The 23,996-nt window shown below is 38.6% G+C and overlaps 2 protein-coding genes across 3 annotated transcripts in view; one reads left to right on the forward strand and one right to left on the reverse strand.

The window, feature by feature from the left end:
• The window catches only part of LOC121728801 (E3 ubiquitin-protein ligase RNF123-like), a 55,894-nt gene extending 54,803 nt beyond the window's left edge, over positions 1-1,091 (forward strand). Inside the window, exon 34 of the mRNA XM_042117135.1 lies at positions 862-1,091. Within this exon, the coding sequence (XP_041973069.1) occupies positions 862-955 (94 nt within the window). The 3' untranslated portion in view covers positions 956-1,091. The remainder of the gene's footprint in view (positions 1-861) is intronic.
• Positions 1,092-1,617: 526 nt separating this feature from the next.
• On the reverse strand, positions 1,618-23,439 carry LOC121727359 (collagen alpha-1(IX) chain-like). Of its 2 annotated transcripts, none has more exons than XM_042115189.1 (23): positions 23,318-23,439; positions 19,105-19,175; positions 18,574-18,778; positions 17,670-17,871; positions 13,018-13,095; positions 12,011-12,097; positions 11,784-11,852; positions 11,137-11,175; positions 10,714-10,782; positions 9,873-9,935; positions 9,346-9,441; positions 9,172-9,250; positions 8,986-9,047; positions 8,804-8,903; positions 8,299-8,387; positions 7,966-8,073; positions 7,623-7,739; positions 6,921-7,037; positions 6,577-6,631; positions 5,843-5,938; positions 3,491-3,658; positions 2,822-2,884; positions 1,618-2,027 (listed from the first exon to the last, which is right to left on the reverse strand). In XM_042115189.1, exons 1-23 carry the CDS (start codon positions 23,329-23,331, stop codon positions 1,924-1,926), a joined length of 2,151 nt encoding a protein of 716 aa, XP_041971123.1. In that variant the 5' UTR covers positions 23,332-23,439; the 3' UTR covers positions 1,618-1,923. The 2 variants fall into 2 exon arrangements, with proteins under 2 accessions (XP_041971123.1, XP_041971205.1); XM_042115271.1 differs by having other exon boundaries at positions 18,574-18,812.
• Between the last annotated feature and the right edge of the window lie 557 nt (positions 23,440-23,996).

Here is a 23,996-nt window from a genome sequence, read left to right on the forward strand (position 1 = left end):
CGGTTTCGTGGCACTCACTCATTTAAAAGTGAACCAAACCGCCAGTGTGATAAGGCCCTAGGGTAGGTACCTATCCTTTAAAGAATTAATAGAACTACTTAAGTACGGTACTTACTATTTAACTAGAAAATAAAAGCGAAGGAGAGAATCTTAGCTCACCCCTATATGATGCATAGGCGCCGTCTTTGTACCATCGAGGAAATTGATTCCTAGGCAGTTGACGGACCTACGTCATTTGGTCGGATCATGTCAATTCAATGTTAAGTGTGATCGGTCGGATGGGTTTGACGCATAAAGATAATATACCTAGCGGAATGCTCTATTCCGCTAGGTGACAATCTCGAGCTGTCAAACGAAACCGAATTTAGTTTCATCTGTGTTTAAAAATATGTGTACGTATACACTTACACAAGCATGATTAAACATGATTTCTATGAGATTCAATTGTCAACGTGCGGCACGTGCCGATTGAACATCAAAAAAAAGAGTGCTGCTGTCATGTGTCACGCGTCTCTTTTTACCACGCAGTGTTACTGACTGTGACATCTCTCTTGCTCAGGCCTTTGTTTCTCTATTCTGCTAGGTATAACTTTATGGTTTGACGTAACGCGACCAAATTACTTAGGTCCGCCATCTGCCTAGGAATCAACTTCTCTGATAGTAATTACAAAAATCGCTGATTTATCTATTCATGTTTCGTAGTTAATTTTTACTTCACTTTAAAATATTCTAGTGCCTTCTAAGTTCTAACTAACGAGGATCTCGTCCAGCAAATCCAATTTTTTGAATCAAATGAAAATGAAAATCAGATTCAAAATTAGCATCGTAAGTCAGAATTTTATATCATCTGTACATTTTCAGGACGTGCATTATGCAGCAGCTGCTCAGCACCAAGCAGTGCTTCTTCTGCAAGACGGAGGTCGAGTCTGTGCGCGACATTGAGCCGAATAATTGATAGATTCATTCATAGATTCATACTCTCCACTTCGTAGAGTTGTAAATGAGGAGCTTATTCCGTGCACCGAGAATAAATGCATTGTGTTGTTGCTGAAAATAGAGATAACGATGCAGATATTGCATTAGCATGCTATTGAAAATCTCTTGATTTATTTTAAATATTTATTTATTCATTAATATTTAATTTTATCACATCTTGTTACGGTATTAATATATTAAAGTTATTTGTATATTTATGGCTTTGCTCATTTTCATGGAACTATTTTTTATTTACTAGCAACATTTTGTTTTCTCAAAAGCCAAAGAGAGATTTTAAAATGTAAACTGAGTGCGACGTCTTTGCGACGAATTGGTTCAAGGTTCAAAGCTGAAACAAAGACTTGAAACGAAATGAGCTGCCCGGCTAGCGGCTACATTTTACCTAACCATGACGCTCAGAACGAATAATATTAAAGACATTACGTTTATGAAACAAAAAGTTAGGCTGGTATTTTTATGCAAACGGTTACGCGCTACATAGGCTGGAATGAAATATTATGTCCGTGCAAACGCGCGTTTTGGCCGCTACCCCGCGAGCTTACCATACAATATACTTATACATAATTATACTTATATAATACAATACAATATACAATAGCGGCGCGGTCGCGCTGTTATTTACATACAAAATATGCTTGTGATATTGTTGTGTAGCGGCCAAACCGCAAATAAATCGAGCCTTAAAATCCACGCCGCGACAACGGGCCATACAAAATAAGCTAGGTTTACGGAGGGCTGTGTATCTTGCAACAGCATTGCAACAGGCTATTGAAAATCACTTTACCGGACTCCGGACCGGGCCGGTGTATGCATCGTAGAACTCTATACTTATTTCGTCCGCAACTTAATGTTGCAACTTTATCAGTACAATTCTTAAATTTTATTAAATTAATCTACCATCTTCATCGTATTTATAAGTAAAATAGTCTACGGTCCCTTGTTGTACCCCTGTGGGCTATAAGCGTAGTACGCGACGTGCGGACAGTCGCAGCTGCCGCGGGCGCCCGGCGCACCTCGTGGCCCTATCGGTCCTGAAAATTAAAAAAAAATATAATAAAAATTGTAGCGGTTAATTCCTTGTAGCAACGAATATTTAAGTTATTTAAATACTGCTGTGGCGGTACCCACAATTCGCCTAACATTCCTGCATCGCGCTATCGAAATTTCGGAGAACGGCAAGATATATACAACGTCTGAGATGACGTCAGTGGGCTTCGGCCTGACCGAGCATGCTATCTCGCTCGGTCGGAAGATCTTCCTTTTCGGCCGCCACTAACAACGTTAAATTGGTGACCCCGACGTGATCACGCATCCTTCTGGACATCAATCATCATAAAAACTCCCCGTCCATCCGCACCACGTCAGCAGACATCAAGCATAACCGGGTCGCCTCGACCATAAGTCGCGTTAGGCTTCCGCGCCGGTCGAACCCGTGTCTGGCTTGAACGGGGCAGCCATAGGCTACAACGACCGGTCAACAAGCAGAGCACGGGGTCCCTCTCCTGGTCATTGCACGCGTAGCTTCGGCCCACACCTGACAACACAAGCGCATCGAAGAATACCACAGGTCTTCGGGGGGGAGTGATGTGGCGGTACCCACAATTCGCCTAACATTCCTGCATCGCGCTATCGAAATTTCGGAGAACGGCAAGATATATACAACGTCTGAGATGACGTCAGTGGGCTTCGGCCTGACCGAGCATGCTATCTCGCTCGGTCGGAAGATCTTCCTTTTCGGCCGCCACTAACAACGTTAAACTGCCATGATAAAAAATAATATTATGGCTTTGGAATTCTAAATTTAAGCGCTGGAGTAGAAACTTACCTTCTCTACCTGGATCGCCCCTCGGTCCTGATCTACCTTCTGGGCCTGGTGGACCTAGAAGACCTAAAAAGTGATATTTTTTATTATTAGTTTATTTAACGACTTTTAATAATAAGTAACAAAAACGTGATATTTTATAGCGCACTAGATGATGTCTGCGTCTGCAACTTTGTGATGATGAAATTATTTTATGGCGTAGGAACTCTACATTTCCGGGATGGAATCTCGTGTCCTTTTCCGGGACACAAAACCAATCAAAATCGGTTCAGGGGTAGCACGGTATTTTCAAATAGATAATACTAGCTGACCCGGCAAATGTTGTTTTGCCATATAAATGATTTCTAGTATCAATATAAAAAGTAGATAAAAACCTATTCTCAGGCCTAACGAATGTATGTATGTATGTACCATCGAGGAAGTTGATTCCTATGCAATTGACAGACCAACGTTATTTGGTCGAATATGTCAATTCAATGTTAATTGTGATCTGTCAGCTGGGTTTGACGTAACGCGACCAAACTACTTAGGTCCCCGATTCGCATAGGAATCAACTTCTCTGATAGTACATACATACAAATTTCGTTAAAATTGGTTGAGCCGCTTTGTAGGAATTCGCGCACAAACACTGTGACACGAGAATTTAATACTTATATTAGATATTGCTGGTACCTGGTATCCCAGCCGGTCCCTCTGGTCCGGGCAGGCCGACGCCCTGTAGGCCCCGCTCGCCCTTCTCCCCCTTGCTGCCGGCTGGCCCGGGACTTCCCGGCCTCCCCGCCTCCCCGCTCTCCCCCGGAAAACCTCGTGGTCCGGGCGGACCTGACTCCCCTGGGCTACCTGGATATGTTTACGTCACATTAGTAACAAAAGATGGCTGGTAGTGGTAGAGACAGCTTATTAGCAAAAAGGAACAGTACATGATGACGAAGTGGAAAGTGGAAATATTATGTCCTTTCTACAGGGTGTAACAAAAATAAGTGATAATACTTTAGGATGTGTATGTGTTCCTTGTAGAGAGTTTACTGTGAAAGTAGCAGCGCTGAAAGACCAAAATTTTTTTTCACTTTTGTATGTGGAAACTCGTGACGCTCGGACCCTTGCCCATACAAAAGTGCAAAAAAAATTTCGTCTTTCAGCGCTGCTACTTTCACAGTGAACTCTCTACAAGGAACACGTACACATCCTAAAGTATTATTACTTATTTTTGTTACACCCTGTAGATTAGGAGGTCACTACATTTTTGGTAACGATATCCAAAATGACTTATTTTAGATTGATAAGATAAAGAGCAACTCTCTGATGCCAAATATGTCGGTCTGCCTGCGTAAAGTAGTTGCGTTCTCTGTATAGGGCGCCTGAAGACCCAGTTTTCATCACCAAAAAAATATGATATGGTAAATGGCTGAGTAAGTTATTTAGGTAAGTACTAGTTGAACTCATATCAGTAGCGTAAAAACTGACCAAATATTCGCTTTCGTTATGAAGCAACTAGCGTTCAAACGTGATTTATCGTGACCAAAAAAAACAATCAGGTAAATAGCTGAAAATTACAAATCGTAAACTGTCAGTACGTACTAGCTTATTGGCACCAAAACTGACCAAATATTTGGTTGCAATTCATAGTTATCGGCGACCTATGTCTGAACGTATATTCTTTAAGTATTTTACTAGTAAAATGCTTGGTTTAAAAACGAAAAACACACGCTTTTATGACCGGTGCGGAAACTTTTCATCGATGATTAAAATATCTAATCGCTAAAAAATCTGAAATCTCACCCTGCTCCGTCATCAGACTCTCATCACCAACCCAAGTGTAGCGAATTAGGTCATCAGTAGAAAACAAATGAGCCCAAGCTCAAGGGGTTTCGCAACAGCCATGGAAGAGTTATATTGCCCACCACGACACCATCATCGATCAGCTCGATGGTAGCAATTGCAATTATCAACGGACTCTTATAAACTTATCATCATCATCATCGTCAGCCACTAAGAGTCAATTCCTGGACATAGGCCTCTTCCTATCTTTACGCAGGCAGACCGACATATTTGGCATCAGAGAGTTGCTCTTTATCTTGTCAATGCAATGTAAGTCATTTTGGATATCGTTACCAAAAATGTCGTGACCTCCCGTAATATTCAGTTTCAGCAATATCAGTTTAGCGGCTCAATCGTGAAAAGGTAACAGATACCGACAGACACACTTAATTCGCATATATGATAGGGTATTTGGTATGCAATAAAATGTTCCATATAGAATTATAATAATAGAAGTTTATTTTTACTAAATAATAAATTAAGTTTTTTATGAATTCAAAATACAATTTCATATCACATTCATTTGAACGTATAATGCAATCTGAGTAATTAACTTTTAAAATTCAATTATGAAATCGACATGTTTGAAATATTACCTGAATTTATGATTGCCGCATCAATTATCGCGATCATTCATTGGTAATGGCCAGTATTATACAAGGTGTAACGAATTATATGGCTGCGTTTCCACCAGAGATGTGTTGCGAGGAATGTGTTTTTGAGAACCAATAGAATCGGTTCATTGATGTGAGCTTGCCATGACATCGCTCTGCGCGGCGATGCTATTGGATCTCAAAAACACATTCCTCGCAACACATCAGCAGCCTTAGAGAAGTGTGTATGTCTCTTATGCCCGGGCCGCACCTGCGTAGTGCTTCGTGAATCGTGCTTAAAACGATACCATTGGACGATCTGCGTGTATCGTCCAATGGTATCGTCTCATAGCACGAAGCTTCGTACGATAGACGCATGTGCGGCCGCGGCATTATATAGAAATCACTGTGAAAGTAGCGGCGCTGAAATTATGTGTTTCTATGAAAAATATCTGTTACGTTATGAATGTTTAAGGTCGCTAATATAGCGCTGCACTTTTACGCTTTATGTGACACATACATACTTTAAAGTCTAAACCCTAAAGTATTATTACTTTGTTTTGTTACATCCTCTTTTGCGTTGTAATAAATTGTCTAATGTATAAAGTGTCACCTGGAGCACCCGCAGGCCCGGGCCTCCCCGGCGGCCCGCGGCGGCCGACGCTAGGAGATGCTGATGCTAATGTAGACGATAACTCCTGTAACCGGGCTGAAAGAAATCTTACTGTATGGGCCTGTTTCACCACTTCCTGATAAGTGCCGGATAGGCTATCCAACACTTAACTTGATAGATAGAGTATGGAGAATCTGTCAAAAAATTTGTGATACCGCGGGTAGGGTATCACAAATTTTTTGACAGATTCTCCATCCATTTAAGCGGAGAAACAGGCCCCTAATGTTGTTAAATTTCTGTTACAAATTAATTGCTGCTCTTATTTAGATAAACAGTCCAATGTAAACATTTTTAATGTACCACTAGGGAAATTAATTGATAGGCAAAAGAGCGGTAATTTAGTCACATTAATTCAAGCCCACTGCCCAGCCGACAGATTGAACACAACCAAATTGCGTAGATGTATGCCATCTAAGAATCAATTTTCTAATGGTAATTTAAAAAATGTATAAAATATAGGACGTCTGATTTCTTATCTACATTATCTAAAAAAGAACAGCGATTCAACTGAATAAAAACAAAAATTCTAAAGATACCTTTACGACTCTTGACAAAATTCTCGACTTTTACGACCACATAAATTATTTTAAGGAAAACGAGTCTTGGATTTTCTCGAAAAATAAAATCATAAGAATACTTCAGTTGCTCGGATTGAAGCACTTTTTAACATTTACCTCTCAACAGATCTTCGCATATGTTCCGCACATCGTTTTCCGTTAAAGATGGCGCCTGAAAAACGTTTCAAAATATATTTATCTTCCACGCATTCTGAGGAGCGCGCTCTTGAACGAATATTTCTTTCTCAAACGTTCGCATACGAATTATTAAATAGAAGTTTAGTATTCTCATTCATTATTTACAATTATATGTGGCCTCATGAATATAGGGGATCTCAACCCCAAAAAGGATGACGGGACAATTCATATAGGCTTGGGACCCCAAAAAAAGACAAGGGGTATATCTGCACCTCCATATAGCCCCATAAATTTCACTACGCTACTGGTCTAAATGAGTATACCTGTACAGGTAGGGTAAACGGCGCCGGCAGTCCGGGCGGGCCCATCATCCCCGGCGTCCCCGGCACTCCGTCTACGCCGTCCCGACCCGGCACACCCGGGGTACCCGGTTCACCTTTCTGAAATTACACACACTTGGACTTAATGCGGCTTCTGAGAACAGGGACTTGATTCTCGTATCTCAGAAGAACCTATCAGTCAGAGAGCGGTCACGCGTTCAAGCGTTCTGCGTTCTCATTCTGCGTTCGAGCTGTCAGTCACGCAGTAGGAATTCTGACGCGGTCAGAACCCTGTGTGGGTATCTCTATATAGCGTTATACAACACAAAGAACACAAAACTGACCGCTTGAACGCTTGACCGTGTGATCGCTCTCTGTCTGGTAGGCCCATTATCTTCGTTTGATTTTTATGTTGCAGTTTATGTATGTGCAAGACTTAACGCGTTATAGGGTATCGGATAAGTTAACAAAACAAATGAAAAAAGTAAATAAAAATAAAAATATATATTTTTACAATTAATACAATATTAAAATCTCTGTCATGCGTGTTAATTTTTGAGATGCGACACGTCACAATGCAACGTAAGCTCTAAGTACATACAAACGAATTCGTAAGTAATAATTGAAAACTACATCGTAGTTCGTATTTCATACTATATAGATAGATGAACACAATATTGATAGAGCTTAACTATATCACAATACCTGTCCCCTCTCTCCTGGTGGTCCAGGCGGTCCGGGTACAACCTCGCCCGGGACTGCGGCGCTCGGCAGCCCCGGCGGGCCGGGCGGGCCGGGCACACCCTGGGGGCCTGCTGGACCCTAAAGAAGAGTATAATCAATTGGTGGATAAAATTATCTCAACAATTAAAAAGTATTCAAATCATACAATAACGACTAGCTTATCCGGCAAACGTTTAGCCATAAGCGGTGGTGGACACACTACATAGGCCGACTGCTATAATTTCAGGCGTACTGTTCATGTCAGTCTATCTAAAACTAAAAGTCAATGAGGACGGATTTATGCTGTATAATCGTGAAAACATACCGGTGGTCCTTCCGGTCCCCGCTCCCCGGTTGGTCCCGGGGAACCAATCAGCCCCCTCTCGCCTGGAATGCCCTGTAGGCCGGGAGGACCTTGTGCTCCTGGTATGCCCTGTAAATAATAAATGTTGAAGAAATGTGGATGACCTTGCTATAGGTGTCAGTAAGCGTTGTCGCTTTTTTTGCCAGACATTTCCAGCAGCACTCGAATGTTAGGCGAAACAACTATCGCTAAGCTGCAGAGAACTGTCAACTGCTATTCACAATAGTGGCGCTTTTTGACTGACTTTAGAGTTTCCAAAATCAATAACTTAGGTTAGTATCTAACTCTACTCACATCGACACCGTCCTGTCCGGGCAGACCCCGCGGCCCCGCGTCCCCGTCCCGTCCCGGTCTGCCCGGGGCTCCCCTCTCACCCTTGGCACCTGAAAAGTTGGTAAAAGTAGAAAATTAAGAAGATAATAATATAAACCACGCTAAAAACATTGTTGGCGCCTCCCATACATTTTTAGTTGGTTTTTTATGAAAATATTTATTATGCTAAGTACTCACATACGGTTTTGCTCGATAGTTTTACTCCAAATCGAGCAATAACCACCGTGTGGACCGCAAAACTGACAGCTCGAAGGCTTGCTTCGAGCCGGCTCGATGGAATTAAATAAGTCAAATATGTCATTTCCTACGATTCGGAGTAAAACTATCGAGCAAAACCGTATGTGAGTACTTAGCATTAGAGTAATAATCTTCATTAAATTAAAGTACTTAATCATGAAACTCTGAGTGCAGCCGTACGTAAACTGTAAACCAAATATAATATGTTTTTTACCTTCAGAAAACTTACCAATAATGAGCGACGCGTTGACGTTAGCTGTGGGGCCCGGTGGTCCTCTCGGCCCCACATCCCCCGGCGGGCCTCTTGGACCCGGTGGACCGGGGAATCCCTGAAAACATGTTTAGTTAAAGGTTAAGTTGATTTAATTTAGATTTGATCAGTTTAGGGATATATTATGTAACTCTACTTACATCTTTGCCGTCTCGACCCGCGACGCCGGCCAGGCCGACTAGACCGGGCTCGCCAGCTTCCCCTGTACGTTAATTGATATAGATAAATAAATATTAATAACATACCCTATGAATAATTAATTGAAAATATTTTGACGAAAACTGGGACGGAGTGTTCTAGAAGTACCGTCCCCAAATTCGACTGACCTCTTTCTCCACGATCGCCCTTATCTCCTTTAGGTCCAGGCTCGCCCTGCGGCCCAGGAGGCCCTTCCACTGCCGTTGTCTATATAAAAACTGAATTAGATAAACCTTACCAACATAAATTTAAGAAAAAAATTAGAAACAGAGAACATTTTAAACTAACAAAACGAGACCTACGTTAAAAGTAAGGCCTGGTAGACCGCGCTCGCCTCTCTCGCCCTTGGGGCCTGGTGGTCCCTGCAGGCCTGGCAGACCTTGTATCCCGCGAACTCCCTGGTTATAACAAAAGTGCAAGCGTACTATTACGTCCGTAAGAAACAGGGAAAGGCGATAAGGTACAGCTTATGAAATATAGAGTAATTGAAGATTCCCCTTGGGTTTTCTTATACATGTCGCTATATATTATTATCAAAGATCGGAATTGGGTGTGTGAAAATACCTAAAGTTTGCAGCGGGACAATTCCGATCTCTGATTATTATCTGTCAAGTATCTTTTGCAATGTATCAGACAAAACAATAGCGTAAGCGTGGAGCAAATATTTTTATTGAAGTGGGCAAAAGAATGAAAAAAAATTATGGTATTTCAATTTTGGGTCACTGAAACAAAATAAAACTTGAATATAAGTAGATACGTAAATAAAGGTGTAAGGGTTTTCCCTTTTCGACACGATCAGGAATGTAACAATGACATTGGTGATAATTACCGGAAGTCCGGTGAGGCCCAGCGGACCCATCTCGCCCTTCTGTCCCGCCGGCCCGGGGGGACCCTGAAAATTACATTCATTAATTGCTATGACAAATTCAGAATATTTATATCTTGTTTGTTTCTACAAGGTCAGGGTAGGGTTTTCGTGGTTGGACACCGCTGTCGATACTCGATCCTGGCGACACAGGATATACAGCGGTCGGAATGTGTGGTGGGCCAATGCCCGTTAAAAGTATATAACTGATAATAGGCGTGGTTATCCCTATATCGCCTGAGCTACTGAAAAACTTGTACAGGATAAATCTTTATCTTCTATCTTCTATAATAGTTTACTAATTGCACTACACGTTGCATTACACGTGGGAGAGCCATGCTTCGGCATGAATAAATAGAAATAATGGTGGCTCGACCGGAAAAATACCACGTTCTCATATAAAACCGGCGTGAAACAGCGCTAGCGCTGTGTTTCGCCGAGTGAGTGAGTTTACCGGAGGCCCAATCCCCTACCCTATTCCCTTCCCTACCCTCCCCTATTCCCTTCCCTTCCCTACCCTCCCTTATTTCCTTCCCTTCCCTACCCTCCCCTATTACCCTATTCCCTCTTAAAAGGCCGGCAATGCACCTGCAGCTCTTTTGATGCTGCGAGTGTCCATGGGCGACGGAAGTTGCTTTCCATCAGGTGACCCGTTTGCTCGTTTGCCCCCTTATTTCATTTAAAAAAATGCGATATTCTAAGGCTTGCTACGCCACTGCCAAAACGATTAAAAAACCACTAAAAATTGGACAGTATTTGCAAAATGAACAACTATACGTGCATCGATCGTAAAGGCAATATTTACCGGCGGGCAGGTGCGATTGCAGACCGGCAGCAGCGGATTGATGTTTGCCGTGGCTCCGGAACCGAACAACTGAAAATACACACGCAAAAACTACGTTTACAGAAGTATTCGTAAATAAATCGAATATTTTTTTAATAAAGCCTGCACACGTATAACCTAATAATACAACATGAGATGAATACATTTTCCTTGGATTAAAAGTACCCTATGTGCTAGTCTGGTACTAGTCCAGTAATAAATTTCATCAAATTCCGTACAGTAGTTTTTGCGTCAAAGAGTTATAACTTATAAGCATACATCCATATAATTATCACAAAGTTTCACATTTATAATATGTAGGATTGCTTAATACTGCTTTAGTTTGTATAATATTATGTTCTAATCTATTATTCTGGTTACAAGTATAATTTTAACTTTGCTCACCGGCGGTGCTTGAGTAGCAATAAGATAATCCGGCAAATCCTGAAAATAGATAAATATTATTAACGTAATACTAAGTCCCATTAACAATTTATAAAATAAAATGGCATAATATACGAACGAACGAAATTTAAGTATACAAAAGTTAAAAGAACAATATTTTAATAAAAGTTTAAAGTATTAACTGAACAGCCTGTAAGAACTCGAGCATGCACACATAACCGGCTCCTGTCGATTCGAGCCTGCAATAGATACGGCGAGCGAACTACTAGCTATATAGTTCCGCGCCTTATCAATGAGTTACCTAAAGATGTAACAAATAACTTAACTGAGAATAACATCAAATCTAAACTAAAAACCTATTTTCTTCAAACAAACATTTAAGTACCAAATATTTATCTATCTTGTTCCTGATTATTAACGTATAAAATAACTTTATAGTACCAACTGCTAACATAATATTTTGTAGTTTGTTTAATTTATAACCACACCTGTGAATAGGACTGTATCGCAGCATTGCACAAACCTCATTGGCTTTTAATGCTGTTTAAATTAAGTTTAATAATTGTATGTCTAATTTGATAAATAAATAATAATAAAAAAAACATAGTTATAAATTATATTTATAATACGTAATGTTTAACACTTACAATTTCCTCACAGCTATCTTCGTTCAGTTTGTATTTGTTGCAACTCAACGACAGCCACTGGAGATCAATCTGAAAATAGAAGTTAGCTTAACATTTCAATACTGCAAAAACATAAGGGTTAAAATAACTTAAGTAACGCATAATCGGGTTTCATTAGCTTAGTAACATCAGGTGAACTACCAGCCCATTTCCCTTGTTTATAAGTATGTGATAACGAAGTAACTTACGGGCGCGGGCGTACCGTCGTCGATGGACACGATGGTGAGGGATGTGGTGTTGGTAAAGTCATGTGAACCTATCGACAGGGGCTCCAACTGCAAAAACATAAAAATAGATTTTTTTTCTGTAAAAATCTAAAAAGTTATGTTAGGGAACCACCGAACTGTCAATCAGCAAGTGAGCTGATGATGATTATAATTAATAATTTATTAAATTATAGCTAAGAACTAAAAAGTGTGTCCATTAATCACGTGAGGCTTGAAAGGGGGGGAGACCGATTTTCGTCCAGCTTTTTCAAACAAAAGCTGAACGAAAATCGTTTCATCCGTTAAGAAGTTACGATGACCCGGAATAAACATACGTAAACTTAAAATATCTCTGTTTTTGTTAGGGGAGTAAAAAAAAACAAAATAAAATGCCTTGAAATATATTTTTCTCAAAATCTTAGAATACGAAGTCCGAGCACATTCCGGGCTTGTTTTAATATTATATTTTACTGCGGCGGAGAGAATTTTCTTGTTTTCCTTTATACGATGCTTTATGTGAAGTTTATGTAAATGAAAATGAATTACCTACTAAGAAGAATATTAAACATAATATCCGTTCCTTGGGGACTTCAGCTAGAAGCACGTAATGTACATAAACACATATTTTTATGCTTTAAGTACTTACTAATATTTAAGAATATAGAAGAGGTTGCAATTTGCATTGTAGTTATTAATTATTGAAATTAGATCCATTGTGCTATTCTTATCAAATATCATGTTATATTTTCTTCGTTCTATAATATATCGTATTTTATTATTCTAATGATTATTAGTAGCCTAGCAGGGCGATTCACGATTCCCGTTCGACACGGAATCGGAAACTTTACCGTGCGGTCATTGGGCAATGCTTAGCGCGGCAAGCGTTTATTGGATGTCGCGCGATGAAGTGTCCGAATCCGAGTGAAATTGGACATTGTGAATCAGGGCCTAGGTTAGTGAGGTTAGGATTAAGGGAGCTCTCTTATTACCTCAACGCAGTCCACAGCGGCATACACGGTGTCGTTGGTGACGGCCACGTGCATCTTGTGCCAGCCGCGAGAAAACAACTGAAACAAGAATGTTTTAACATTGGTCCACTTTATTATCGTAACCTTCCTCTGAAAACCACTTAATTATAAAACAAAATCTTATATACAGTGTGTAACAAAAATAAGTGATAATACTTTAGGGTGTGTACGTGTTCCTTGTAGAGAGTTCACTGTGAAAGTGGCAGCGCTGAAAGACGAATTTTTTTTTTCACTTTTGTATGGGCAAGAGTCCGAGCGTCACGAGTTTCCCCATACAAAAGTGAAAAAAAAATAATTCGTCTTTCAGCGCTGCCACTTTCACAGTGAACTCTCTACAAGGAACACGTACACACCCTAAAGTATTATCACTCATTTTTGTTACACCCTGTATAAAATTCTCGTGTCACAATGTTAGGCCGTGTACTCCTCCGAAATGGCTTTACTGATTTTAACCAAATTTTATATGCATATTCAGTGGGTCTGAGAATCGGCTACTGGGTAATTTTTATGTTGATAAGTGCATTTGTTGAATAAATAATAGTAAATTATTACAAGTCGAGACAGACGGCGACCATTGTTTGTGCGACGGGATAGCGATGGACGTTGCCATGGTGACATACTTATTTAGTCACTTCAATAAAATAATACGGGCGAAATCCATACTAATATTATAAATGCGAAAGTATCTCTGTCTGTCTGTCTGTCTGTCTGTCTGTCTGTCTGTCTTGCTTTCACGCCAAAACTACTGAACCGATTGCAATGAAATTTTGTATACAGTTATTCTAGAGTCTGAGAAAGGACATAGGCTACATTTTGATGTGGGAAAATATCTTATTTCCATGAAAATTTCGATGAAAATGAATTCGCATTGCGCGTGGCCAGCGCTCATCCCGGGGGTCCTGGGTTCGAGTCCCGCAGGCGGAACAAAAAGTTTTCAATTTTCCTGGGTCTTGGCTGTGTATTAAAATAAAATTTCAAAAATCTTAAACATATTTTATGTATAATATTATAAAAAATCCAGAAATATATCAATGGAATGAACATTTTAGTTCTAATACGATTCAACAGATGGCGTTTTATTTTTTACCTTATTGTAACATAGAACTAATCATACTTATTAGTTAGTATGTTTTTGTTTATAGTTTTTAATACGTTAGAATATGATGTTTAATAATATTATAATCCATACTATACTAATATTATAAATGCGAAAGTATCTCTGTCTGTCTGTCTTGCTTTCACGCCAAAACTACTGAACCGATTGCAATGAAATTTTGTATACAGTTATTCTAGAGTCTGAGAAAGGACATAGGCTACATTTTGATGTGGGAAAATATCTTATTTCCATGAAAATTTCGATGAAAATAAATTCGCATTGCGCGTGGCCAGCGCTCATCCCGGGGGTCCTGGGTTCGAGTCCCGCAGGCGGAACAAAAAGTTTTCATTTTTCCTGGGTCTTGGATGTGTATTAAAATAAAATTTCAAAAATCTTAAACATATTTTATGTATAATATTATAAAAAATCCAGAAATATATCAATGGAATGAACATTTTAGTTCTAATACGATTCAACAAATGGCGTTTTATTTTTTACTTTATTGTAACATAGAACTAATCATACTTATTAGTTAGTATGTTTTTGTTTATAGTTTTTAATACGTTAGAATATGATGTTTAATAATATTATAATCCATACTAATATTATAAATGCGAAAGTATCTCTGTCTGTCTGTCTGTCTGTCTGTCTTGCTTTCACGCCAAAACTACTGAACCGATTGCAATGAAATTTTGTATACAGTTATTCTAGAGTCTGAGAAAGGACATAGGCTACATTTTGATGTGGGAAAATATCTTATTTCCATGAAAATTTCGATGAAAATGAATTCGCATTGCGCGTGGCCAGCGCTCATCCCGGGGGTCCTGGGTTCGAGTCCCGCAGGCGGAACAAAAAGTTTTCAATTTTCCTGGGTCTTGGCTGTGTATTAAAATAAAATTTCAAAAATCTTAAACATATTTTATGTATAATATTATAAAAAATCCAGAAATATATCAATGGAATGAACATTTTAGTTCTAATACGATTCAACAGATGGCGTTTTATTTTTTACCTTATTGTAACATAGAACTAATCATACTTATTAGTTAGTATGTTTTTGTTTATAGTTTTTAATACGTTAGAATATGATGTTTAATAATATTATAATCCATACTATACTAATATTATAAATGCGAAAGTATCTCTGTCTGTCTGTCTTGCTTTCACGCCAAAACTACTGAACCGATTGCAATGAAATTTTGTATACAGTTATTCTAGAGTCTGAGAAAGGACATAGGCTACATTTTGATGTGGGAAAATATCTTATTTCCATGAAAATTTCGATGAAAATAAATTCGCATTGCGCGTGGCCAGCGCTCATCCCGGGGGTCCTGGGTTCGAGTCCCGCAGGCGGAACAAAAAGTTTTCAATTTTCCTGGGTCTTGGATGTGTATTAAAATAAAATTTCAAAAATCTTAAACATATTTTATGTATAATATTATAAAAAATCCAGAAATATATCAATGGAATGAACATTTTAGTTCTAATACGATTCAACAAATGGCGTTTTATTTTTTACTTTATTGTAACATAGAACTAATCATACTTATTAGTTAGTATGTTTTTGTTTATAGTTTTTAATACGTTAGAATATGATGTTTAATAATATTATAATCCATACTAATATTATAAATGCGAAAGTATCTCTGTCTGTCTGTCTGTCTGTCTGTCTTGCTTTCACGCCAAAACTACTGAACCGATTGCAATGAAATTTTGTATACAGTTATTCTAGAGTCTGAGAAAGGACATAGGCTACATTTTGATGTGGGAAAATATCTTATTTCCATGAAAATTTCGATGAAAATGAATTCGCATTGCGCGTGGCCAGCGCTCATCCCGGGGGTCCTGGGTTCGAGTCCCGCAGGCGGAACAAAAAGTTTTCAATTTTCCTGGGTCTTGGATGTGTATTAAAATAAAATTTCAAAAATCTTTAACATATTTTATGTATAATATTATAAAAAATCCAGAAATATATCGATGGAATGAACATTTTAGTTCTAATACGATTCAACAGATGGCGTTTTATTTTTTACTTTATTGTAACATAGAACTAATCATACTTATTAGTTAGTATGTTTTTGTTTATAGTTTTTAATACGTTAGAATATGATGTTTAATAATATTATAATAATATTATATATATACTAGCTGTTGCCCGCGACTTCGTCCGCGTGGACTTTAGTTTATAGCGCGCGGTGTCAACAAAATTTGTGTCAAATTTAAAAACTTTTTAAAACCCTGGTAAGTGGTACCCCTCTTAGGGCCGCGCTACACCGGAATGGCAGCGCTGAAAGTGCTCGCCTCGCCGCTGCCATTCCGGTGTAGCGCGGCCCTTAATTAATCAAAATACCCAAAAACAGCTGTGCAGTGTGCACATAATCTATACTAATATTATAAATGCGAAAGTATCTCTGTCTGTCTGTCAGTCTCGCTTTCACGCCAAACGCCAAAACTACCGAACCGATTGTAATGAAATTTTGTATACAGATAGTCTAAAGCCTGAGAAAGGACATAGGCTACTTTTTTACTGGAAAAAAGGGTTGTAAGGGTCGTAAATTTGTTCAAAAAATTCATAATAGATGGCGCCGTGCGTCTTCTACATCGCGCTGACGCTTGCTCAAAAGTCTTTCTATAAGAGGTGGTATCATCTTACATTTAAGTCTCGATTTTTTTCGATTGTTATATCTATTCTACGGTATTAAATAACTCAATACTTTATCTGTGCAGGCAGTGACGTAACCTTAAGACCAAATTTCACCAACGACTGTTAAAGTTAATGATCGAATTAGTATCACGTTAGCTGTTTCGTTTTTCATATGAATGAAAGAGAAGACAGGACATTTTAACAAGCTGTTAACACTAACAGACGTTGGTGAAATTGGGGCTAAACCTATCAATGATAAATAGTTTATGGGTAAAGTTGTGTAATTGGGGGGCTAAATATGCTTTGAAATTTGGCATAAAATATAAAGTTTAATATAAAAAATAAAGTACTTATTGTGTGCACACTACACAGCTGTATTGATTTAAGGGGTACCAGGGTTTTTTTATAAAAGCTTTTGACACCAATTTTGTTGACATCGCGCGCTATAAACTGAAGTCCACGCGGACGAAGTCGCGGGAAACAGCTAGTACTTTATATGGCAAAGAAACTTTTGCCGGGACAGCTAGTAATACATAATATTATTAACCGACGCACATAGAGATGAATATTAATTTCTTAGTTATTGTTATTAAATGAAGATTTTGACATAAGCCCCATACATTATCTGTCAGACTCTTCATTAAATTAAAGTTGAATCATCATTCAACATCTCTGAGTACGGCAGTTACAGCCTTAAATAAGGTATACGGTATACCGTATACCTACAACAAGCACAAAAATACAAACCAGTGACACCAAATATGAGTAAAAAATTCCGATAGATACATAGATATTTAAGGTCGCAAAACCAAACAGAAAAGAATAGCCCAACTAATTGCTTGTTCAATTCTTTGCGCAAAGACCTACTAATACCTCGGGGCAAGAGAAAATAACCCTGCTCCTCTGGACCAGCACGGCCAGCTTCTTGGCTATGGGCAGCAGGGTGAGGGAGAAGTGCAGCACGTGAGGGTCATCGCTGCGGGCGCGCACCAGGCTCCACGGTCTGCGGAGGCCATGCGCGTTGAACGTACCGATGATGCTGAACGACGGTGGCAGACCGTTGGGGACCACCTTCCTGTCAATGGAATACCGTTTTAGATTTTGCACATACCACAATTGTTTTTTTTTAATGAAATAATGGGGCAAACGAGCAAACGGGTCACCTGATGGAAAGCAACTTTCGTCGCCCATGGACACTCGCAGCATCAGAAGAGCTGCAGGTGCGTTGCCGGCCTTTTAAGAGGGAATAGGGTAATAGGGAAGGGTAGGGATGGGAAGGGAAGGGAATAAGGGAGGGTAGGGGGGGGAATAGGGTAGGCGATTGGGCCTCCGGTAAACTCACTCACTCGGCGAAATACAGCGCAAGCGCCGTTTCACGCCGGTTTTCTGTGAGAACGCGGTATTTCTCCGGTCGAGCCGGCCCATTCGTGCCGAAACATGGCTCTCCCACGTCTCTATGTGTATATTATCTAGTGTATATTAAATTGACGTAAAATAAGGCTAAACTTGTGTCATGTGTGTCGCCAAGTAACTTAGTTTAAACCACATATTTTAGGGTTAAACGCAACTCATGTTCGAAGTAGGTAGCTGCTGCTTACCAACAGATGGCACTTCTGCTTGTTTTGTGGTACAGTAAATAACTAATGGATTTGTCAAAATATGTCGCAAATGCGAAGCCTTTTTTCATAATCGGCCAAAACCCTTATCGTACTCCACCCCAATTCCTCGGAGCTGATGCCAATAGTAACGTTAGCAGCACTACGTTATTAAAACTCACCGTATTGGCAGTGTGAGGTTGGCGCCGTCGCCTATGCGATACGCTCTCTGGAGATCCTGCGAGCCCTGAACCAGGGTGACTCCCATGGCGTCGGCGCGGTCTATCCGGTACGCCGCGAGCAGGTCCACTGTCTGGAAGTCCACGTCGCCGGCTCGCAGGGACGAGCATGGCGCGAAGTCCAACGTTGATATAGTTGTGCCGTTGTCTGGAATTGTTTGATCAGAGTTTAACAGCCACACCTAGGGACATTTAATGATACGTAACTTTGATTCAATGAAGATTTTGATATTATAAACCTTTTCAGTCAAACTCCACATTAAATAAAAGTTCGCTGGTTATCATCAAATTAATGTCCCTAGGTGTGATCGTGAGTTATATTAAAACTAACAAAAAGTTTCTAAAATATATTTAAGTAAGTAAGCAATTCAGTGGTAGTTAAGTTTTATGTTGCACAATTATTTTTATATGTTTCTAGAATCTCTAGAACCTGTTTTGTTGAAATAGTAGTCATAGGTCTTGATGAAAGCTTACCTTCTGTAATATACTCGGCATCTGCTTGATTGTGGTCCCAATTAAGTGTAGTGAATATAAAAATTGCTAACCTGAAACAAAAATATTTATCAACCTATTTCAGTGTACAGTGTAGGTTCCTCTAATATGGTAGAGCAGCTTGTAACACTAGCCAGTAGCTCCATCCATACTTCCATACTAATATTATAAATGCGAAAGTGCGTCTGTCCGTCAGTCTGTCTGCCTGTTATCTCTTCACGCCCGAACCGCTGAACCGATTTGGCTGAAATTTGGTATGGAGATACTTTGAGTCCCGGGAAAGGACATAGGATACTTTTTATCCCGGGAAAACGTACGGAATTTTGGCGCAATGAAGTTGCAGGTATCATCTAGTAGTTTATACTGCTCTATCATTATAGTGGTACGTACTCGCAATGGCTGCTGGCTAGCTGGCTTTTTAACAAAACATAATATAATATTATTTAAGAGGATACACCAGGGGCTAGAGAAATGAAAAAAAAGTACGTTTAATATCTATAGCAGCTGTCTCCCTTACCTCAAGCCTATACCGCAGAACGCTATAGAGACAACTGCAGAAAATCGACGATTCGTTGTCCCCTGATTCCTTCTCCAAAACTTAACCGATTTAAGTACTTTTTTCATTAAAGATTAAAAAAAGGCTTGAGCTGTGTTCCTATGTTTTGCTTTTTTTTGTATAATCTAGCCAAATCTGTTTTCTGGACGTTTGAACACAGCGGAAAATCTGGCCATTTTTTTAGGTTTTTGAACGTTCATATCTTATTTAATAATTAAATTATGAAAAAAAAGAAAACATAGGGACATTGTATTAGTGGCCGTAGATATTCAGGAAAAAAATTATAACTCTACTAGCATTATCCAGGGAGGAAACAGGGGACAACGTTTGTATGGAAAAAATGGCGGTGTGGAATCCTCTTAACATCATTAAATAATTTAGACTGATTGGTTGTTCCCCAAAAAATCAAGGTAATTTTTTCTTAGTCTTCAAAACACATCAATCAATACCCAGCTGAAATGACGACAAATATATTCAAAACAGGCATAAATTGTGTCCTAACGCATAGTAAATTAAATTTGCCACCGTCTTTCGGGCGCTGTGCGAATCAATAACGAGCAATTTTCTCGTCCCAATTCCTGGATCAAATCTCGATGGAGGGTCAACGAGTAATTGAACTGAGGAGCCGCGGCCCACTTCGCCGACCTTCAGCCATCGCGACCGTCACCGACCACCACAATTAGCCCCATCGCGCGCAATTATGATTTATTACATATCACCACAGATTCGGCTTCGAAGAATTCGTCGCTGCACGCTCCGCGGTATTGCATAAGCAGGCTAATGAAAATACTACATGTTGTTTCATCGTCGTTCGTGCGAAATTGGTTTGTCACGCAGGAACAATATTTTTTATAAAAACTATCAGCTTTGCCCTTTTCCGGTAATTTCAAAGAATTTTCGTAATCTACTTTGGATTATCTATTAGCGTTTTCGGCATCTGCACTGCCCCGGGGCGCTACGTATTGCATAGTAAAAGTGGCATCATCGTAGTGTCTCATCCCTTTCAAATCAATCTAAGAAAAAAGGGATGACACTACGATGTTGCCACTTTTTAATTTTTTCACTTTCTTGACGGACTATAAACGACTCCAAAGAAAAATAATCAAGAAAAAAACAATAGGCTAGATGACTATTTTTTTTTTCTTATTGGTAATTGAAAGACCCTTAAAAAATAGAAACATCGCTGAAAGAATGTCACTGATAGCTTAAAAATTCACCAAGATATGACAATTCAAACATCTCATAAAATAGACCTGCCCGAAACGCTCCATACAAAGTGCTACGAAAGACTGACGTCAGTCTTTCGTAGTTTGTACGCATCGGGTGACAACTTTGTTCGATAGGTATATCAAATATTATTTAGGTATATAATTAAATATTGCGTTTATGAAAGTGGCTTTATAACAAAAGTTGCTTTTAATTGCATAAGTTATCGATCGGTATACAAATATTAAGAAATTTAATTGAAAAAAAAATCGACTTGATTATCTAACTTTGAAGACGCATAATAAAAAAAATAAAAATGCTATCGAGCTGTAATTTTGGGAACACTTATTTTTCAACGTGATTTCTTTATTTTATTAACCAAATTCGCTAATCTTTGACCTTGTCATCATCCCTATTATTGACTGTTTTGGAAACTCAAAATATGTACCAAATAAATTAATTAATATATGAATTTGAATTTGGAATTTTTAACCAAGGAGGAGATATTTGAGATCAAATTGGCCTGTACAACAAAACGCCAATTTAATAATACTACTATTTGACCGAGCTTGGCTCGGTATTCGATAAAAAACACGAATTAAATGACATTTTCTAAAAATGATTATTAGCTAGATCCAACGATGCTAGATCGATTTATCGCCCCCTCGTTTAAAGATATAAGATAATATTATGTAAGGACCTAAATCCTATTAACTAATTTTCCGCGCAATTTTTACAGCCCTAGCCAGTTTTTTCGTGCAATTGATTCTAATTCGTCCAGTCGTTATAATTAATTATAAAACAACGATATGCAAATGATATCACCACTTTCAATTCGTGAGCTAAACACGGAGATTTTATCATATAAAATTTGCTCAAACAGCATACAAGAACCAGGGTAAGTATAACATTTTATTTATTTAAAGATTCGAACTATTCTCACACGTCTATAATTAGTAACATAAAAAATATTAAAACCTATTGGTACCTACGTAATAGTCCTACTACGTATATTTAAACAAAAAAATTTATTAAAAGTGAGTTTAGTAACTCTACTAGAGATGTTTTGTTACAACTCTGTAGTGTTTAAGAGCTCACCTGACTCTAAAAATCAAACATCGTCCTTCTCTCTTCACACTCACGCCCGTCTTTCATATGCCAGGTGACAAAGGACGACGCGGAATCATCGCCGAGTTAGTTTTACTTGAATAAAAGACGAACTATAATGATTATGAAAAAAGTGTTTTGAGCAAATTTAGAATTTATCAATACCTTTTTAGATATTAAAAAATATTAAAGAAAAGACAGCAAACTTCGGAGATCCAAGCAAAAATGTGTCTAAAACAAGGTTTTTTGTAAAAAAGAAACTATCGAGCATTTTTTGAGTAATCGCGTTTTCGTCTTGAGCATTTAATCTTTATGAACTGAAGTTTTCTAGACCGTACAGATTTTGAGATCTAGATTAAAGTATGTAGTCAAGTTAGGGTCATATGGGCTCTTAAAACACCCATTTTTAGATATGTTCAAATTTGCATTTTTGTTAACCAGTCAGAACAATAGAACATTTTTTTTATTAGTAATAAATGAAGCTACTCACAAAAAATTTGCTTGGTAGTACCAAGCAAATTTTTTGTGAGTAGCTTCATTTTTATTTGCGAAATTGGTGGCAGGTAACTAACAGAGATATCAGATAGAAAGGATTTCAAACTTTGACTTGATGGTCCTAAGGTCCTAAAATATGGATTATTTTATTTGTACGACAATGTCACTCTTAAATTAATAAATGACTATAATTAATCTATCAATATATTATTATTACAGGGTTCTATAATCAACAAAACTTGGTTGACCACTGAACCCTAAAACGGAACCCTAACAAGCTGATTTTTTGTATATTGATAGGTTAACAGTTATATAATTTAAGAGTAATATTGTCCTACAAATAGAACAATCCATATTTTAGGACCATCAAGTCAAAGTATGAAATCCTTTCTATATCTGTTAGCTACCACTTTCGATATTTTTCGCAAATAAAAAAAAATATTGTTCGTCTAATATCAAAATGAAGCTACTCACAATAAAATTGCTTGATCCCGTACTACCTTTGTTGTAAATGGAATAAAAACTTTAGTAAATAGGTACCTACCAATATAATATTATAATCTGTTCAAATTTGGTAGAAAAAGTCGTACCTAGATGCTTTGGTATTAGTCTATTGTGTTTTAAAAAACCAACGATGCTATGTATTAAAAAAAGGATAAGTTCTTATGGTTTTGTTTTTAAGACATAGACCAGGAAATGCAAAGACATCTAAAGTAATAAAGTATATTAAACCTAAATCTTTCACTTATAAAAAGCCAAACTGGTCAAAATGGGTAGATTTACAGGATATAAAATAGAATTCCTAGTCTCGAATAAAAAAAAATTACTCACCTAACGAACTCCATAGTAACAGGTCAGAGCGAGCGCAGACACATTGCAGTTACCAGTTACCACATTGTCCACGCACTGAGATTTGCTTCCCGGACTCAATTAAGGCAGCCTAATGTACACAAACACACAAACACGCTTATTAATATATGACGGAACAAACGTTACTCGACGCTAGGCCAGGAGCCAACGTCCTAATCGACTATCAGCTCACTATCCTATAAGGACTAAGGTTGCATACGAGCAGAGACATACATAATCTTATATCGTTAAACGAGCAATTCTTGTATATTACATATAATTGGAATCTCGGAATCGGCTCCAACGATTTTCATGAAATTTAGTATACTTATAGGAGTTTTCGGGGGCGATAAATTGATCTAGCTAGGAATCACTTTTATAAAATGACATTTTATTCGTGTTTAATCAATTACCGAGCAAAGCTAAATTACTCGTATCATAATATAGTACCTGGATAACCGTATCCATATACGTGGGAGAGCCATGCTTCGGCACGTATGGGCCGGCTCGACCGGATAAATACCACGTTCTCACAGAAAACCGGCGTGAAACAGCGCTAGCGCTGTGTTTCGCCGAGTGAGTGAGTTTACCGGAGGCCCAATCCCCTAACCCCTACCCTATTCCCTTCCCTACCCTCAACTATTCCCTTCCCTTCCCTTCC

Source organism: Aricia agestis, chromosome 1 (genome assembly GCF_905147365.1).
Source record: "Aricia agestis chromosome 1, ilAriAges1.1, whole genome shotgun sequence".
Taxonomy (NCBI): domain Eukaryota; kingdom Metazoa; phylum Arthropoda; class Insecta; order Lepidoptera; family Lycaenidae; genus Aricia; species Aricia agestis.